This window comes from Capra hircus, chromosome 2 (genome assembly GCF_001704415.2).
Source record: "Capra hircus breed San Clemente chromosome 2, ASM170441v1, whole genome shotgun sequence".
Classification (NCBI taxonomy): domain Eukaryota; kingdom Metazoa; phylum Chordata; class Mammalia; order Artiodactyla; family Bovidae; genus Capra; species Capra hircus.
In genome coordinates, this window is record NC_030809.1 from 23,950,926 (window position 1) to 23,955,867 (window position 4,942).

General features: G+C 37.8%; 1 protein-coding gene across 1 annotated transcript; it reads right to left on the reverse strand.

Moving 5' to 3' along the window:
* On the reverse strand, positions 3,255-3,700 carry LOC102186535 (60S ribosomal protein L21-like). Its single transcript, XM_005676613.3, has one exon. The coding sequence runs from the start codon at positions 3,673-3,675 to the stop codon at positions 3,283-3,285; it is 393 nt and encodes a 130-aa protein (XP_005676670.1). The 5' UTR covers positions 3,676-3,700; the 3' UTR covers positions 3,255-3,282.

A 4,942-nucleotide genomic window follows, 5' to 3' on the forward strand; every position in this document is an offset into this window, starting at 1 on the left:
CTGGAGAAGGGATAGGCTATCCACTCCAGTATTCTTGGGCTTCCCTTGTGGCTCAGCTGGTAAAGAATCCACCTGCAATGTGGGAGACTTGGGTTTGATCCCTGGGTTGGGAAGATCCCCTGCAGAAGGGAAAGGCTACCCACTCCAGTATTCTGGCCTGAAGAATTCCATGGACTATAGTCCATGGGGCTGCAAAGAGTCAGACACGATGGAATGATTTTCACTTCACATAGGCTTTACCTGGCCTCCTGGATGGGGGAAAGCTGTCTTCCTCACATCTGATTTAGTGTACCACAGTGTCTGTTGACTTCTTTTAAGTAGAATACTCCAAGCATGGAATACTCTGTTTACTCAACTTTGATTTGCTGCTAAAATCTTTCTCAAGTACATATGGATAAAAGTATGAGCCCCTCTTCTGCTTTAGTTTGAATATAGCATAATGATTCAAATTAAATCTTTTTTGATGATTATGAGCTTTATCTCAAAGTAATCTTTTTTTATGGAACAAGCCTGTAAATATAGAAGGTATAGAAAATTGAGATGAATTTATGCTAACTGCTAGAGAGTCTTTGCAATCTATTTTAAAGAAACCTATAATATCATTTTTAATTGTTACTTTTCTTTAAAGAAAACATTTGAGAAACAAAACAAAATTTAGGTAATGAAATGTTCTAATTAATTACAGCCTAGTTAATTGATGTTTTACTGAATGGATTAAAAGAATTCTAAATTATGCTTTTATATTTTTGCATTTTTCTCTTTTTTTAAATTATGAAAGTATGATAACATATTTAGGAGACTTGGAAAATACTGAAGATAGTTACATATAGTTCCAGGATAGATTACAATTATTTTTAAGTAGATAAATTAAAATTTTTAGTTGAAGTTTTAATATCAAACTCTCAAAAACAGACAGAAAAGTAGAAGGATATAGTACATCTGAAAAGTGAACCAATTCAACATAACTAAGATTTATACGATTTTCACACAAAGTAGGATACAAATTCTATTCAAGTTTCCATACACTATAAACCAGGAGACAGTGGAACTTACCCAGGGACATACAACAAGGTGTGAAAATTTCACGGTCTAAAGGCATTGACATCATACAGAGTTTGTTCTCTTATCACTGTGGAATTATGTTAGAAATCAATATCAAAAGATGTTTGAACATAAATCTCATTAAATAACATATTTTTAGATGACCTGGAATACAAAAATGAAAAAATAAACCTAAGCATTCCTAAAGTGGAGGTGACCAAAGGTCTGGGTATTCCTCTACTCTTATTTTTTTTTTTTTTTAATGTACAGAATCATTTTAAGCTTCTTAACTGAAGATGTTTGGTAAGTCTATTTTCATAAACTACAGCTTTTGATGTACTTGGTTAATTCTTGTGCTTGCTTTTGTTTTTTATTGACTTCCTTTGGACACATGCAGACTGTTCGATTTCCACGCAGAAAGGGTACTCTTCCCCCCTTCGAGAGCTCCCATTGTTTCCATTCAGGAAATTTTCCTTTGGGAGTTGCCTGTGGAGCTCCTGCAAGGAAAGGATAAGACCTAAGAAAATGACAGATGTTATCATTGTCAAGGAGAAGCTCTGACTCTATTAATATTTAATGGATTCCAAAGGGAGAAAAATGGAACATTTATTCTTTTAGTTCCAAATCCTTTGCATTTCTTAAAACAAAGAAACCAATCGTTTTAAATTAAATGCACAACTTATATAAAAGGTAAAGTAACAGTTAAAAGAAATATCTACAAGAAGAGATATTTAAGGTATAACTTGTTTTAAAAAACAAAAGGAAAACTAACTACAAAGGTCAACTCTGAGCACTGTAGATTTCTACTGCAGGTAACTTGGTCCCCCTCACTTGATTTAGCTTCAGCAGTCTTCTTCTCATTTTATTTTAGGGGTGTCCTCTGAGACCACTGGGGCTTTCTCAGTGAGGTTTTCTTAGAACAAATCTCTAAGCTCAGTGTAAGAGCTGAAAGCTGCTGGTCCCTAGTGCAGCCTCTCAACCATTTTGTTTGGCCACCACTAAAAATTAAGTATTTTGCATCTAAATGCCTTTTGACAGGAAAGGCCAGTGACATTTGACCACACTTGTCAAAATTCCTTTATGTGTGAGAACCAGAGACACTTGAGCTTGAGACCTCTGTTTCCCAGTGTGAAATAAACTATTTTCGGACACATCTTAAAAATATAGAACTTGTGAAATATTAGAGGGGGAAGGGATCTTGTGAGAGTGACAAGTGCGTTGGGATAGCTGGGGGTGTTTGGTGAAAGCGAAATGATACCCATGGGGATAAAGCAAATTAATACCAAGGGCTGTTTAGAAACTTAGGTCTCACAAGGAAGAGACTCAGCATCCACCATGTAGCTCCCACTCCTAAGACTATACATATAGTTGTTGCTCCATGGATACAAGTGTCAGTGTCTTGAGTGGATTATGGTGCTTAAGAGCATGGGTTCTCATGCTGGATTGCCTGGTTAAAACACCATTAAACTATAATTGAAAAAAATAGGAAAAGTTCTTATATGTATACTGTGTACAGTTATATGCATATAACTGAGTCACTTTGCTATACAGAAGACATGAACACATTGAAAATCAACTATACTTAAGCAAAGTATTTAAAAATTTAAAAATTCAGCAAACAAAAATAAAACATCATTTCATCACTTACTATGTATGTGGGATTTCTGATCTGATAAATGGGAATAATAGCTGTATCTGCCCCAAAAGCTTTTTTACAAAGACTGAGTTAATAAATATAAAACCCTTGGAATAGTTTCTGACAGTAAGTCCTAAATATTGACTGTTATCATTCATTCATTCATTTATTAAGCATTAAAAGAACATTTTCATATGTCCTAGGCACTGTAGTAGGTCCTGAATACTCAGTTGTGGACAAGACTTCCTGCTATTCTCAAAGAGCCAATGACCTAATAGTGTGGATTCTCTGATGTCACCAAAGCTTAATGCAAAGGCGAGCTTTCTGTATTGGATGGGAGCCTCATCTCTTCATAGCAGGTATCACTTGCTATGAAGATAAAAAAAGAAAAAAAAAGAAAAAGAAAAAAGAAAAAAAAACTACTGTAAAGAAAAGAGTAACATTGGCAAACATGTTTTGGTCATGAATTGTTTTTCCTGTGAGTCCAATAAGACAGTTAAAATTGAAGTCTTTTGAGAAAATCACCTGAAAACTCTGTGCACATACTGACTTAATAAAGCTCCTATTTTTTTTTTTAACAGTCCAGGTCTTTATTTTTACACCCATCAGGCCATGAATTCATAGGGGATGGGCTCCAACAGTTCGGATTCCTTTCCATTGGTCCTCACAAAGTGTGCTTCTCTGGATGGAGCAGGCTGGCGCTTCAGCTGAACCCAAGTCCCTTTCTCTTTGGCTTCCTTCTTTTTCTGATCATTTTCCTTCACACGTTTCAGGAAGCTATCTCGGCTCTTAGAGTGCTTAATATGCTCGATACGCACATTAATTCTCTTGGCAAGAATCTTGCCCTTAACTTGTTTGTTTACAATGATGCCAACAGCATGCTGGGTAACATTGTAGGCTCTCCCAGTTTTGCCATGGTAACATTTGTGGGGCATTCCTTTTTGAACAGTACCCATTCCCTTGATTTCTACAATATCACCCTTCCTGTAGATTCTCATGTATGTGGCCAGAGGAACAACTCCATGTTTTGCCTGTCTATGTTCGATACAGGATACAGGATGCTTGGGGCTGGTGCACGGGGATGATCCAGAGAGATGATATGGGGTGGGATGTGGGAGAGGGGTTCATGATTGCGAACTCACGTGCACCTGTGGCGAATTCATGTCAATGTATGGCAAAACCAATACAGTATTGTAAAGTAAAATAAAGTAAAAATAAAAATTAAAAAAAATAAAGCTCTTATTTTGCGGGACATGACCTATTTCAAAAAAAGTGAAAAAGTTGGCTTGAAACTCAACATTCAGAAAACTGAGATCATGGCATCTGGTCCCATCACTTCATGGCAAATAGGTGGAGAAACAATGGAAATAGTGGGAGACTTTACTGAAGACAGTGACTGCAGCCATGAAATTAAAAGACGCTTGCTCCTTGGAAGAAAAGGCATGACAAACCTAGAGAGCATATTAAAAAAACAGAGACATTACTTTGCTGACAAAGGTCCATCTAGTCAAAGCTATAGTTTTTCCAGTAGTCATGTATGGATATGAGAGCTGGACTATAAAGAAAGCTGAGCACTGAAGGACTGATGCTTTTGAACTGTGGTGTTGGAGAAGACTCTTGAGAGTCCCTTGGACTGCAAGGAGATCAAACCAGTCAATCCTAAAGGAAATCAGTCCTGAATATTTATTGGAAGGATTGTTGCTAAAGCTGAAACTCCAATACTTTGGCCACCTGCTGGGAAGAACTGACTCATTGGGAAAGACCCTGATACTGGGAAAGATAGAGGATGGGAGGAGAAGGGGATGACAGAGGATGAGTTGGTTGGATGGCATCACCGACTCAATGGACATGAGTTTGAGCAAGTTCTGGGAGTTGGTGATGGACGGGGAAGCCTGGCGTGCTACAGGCCATGGGGTCACAAAGAGTTGGACATGACTGAGTGACTGAACTGAACTGACGTATCTCACATTGGAAATGTGAAGGATAATGACTGCATAGTGTTTTGTGTGTGTTTTTTAAGATATGGTGAAGGTGAAGTCGCTCAGTCGTATCAGACTCTGCGACTCCGTGGACTGTAACCTACTAGGCTTCTCCGTCCATGGGATTCTCCAGGCAAAAATACTGGAGTAGATTGCCATTTCCTTCTCCAGGGGATCTTCCCAACCCAGGGATTGAACCCGGGTCTCCTGCATTGGAGGCAGACACTTTATTTAACCTCTGAGCCACCAGGGAAGCCCTTTTTAAGATATATCCTTTCTTTAATAC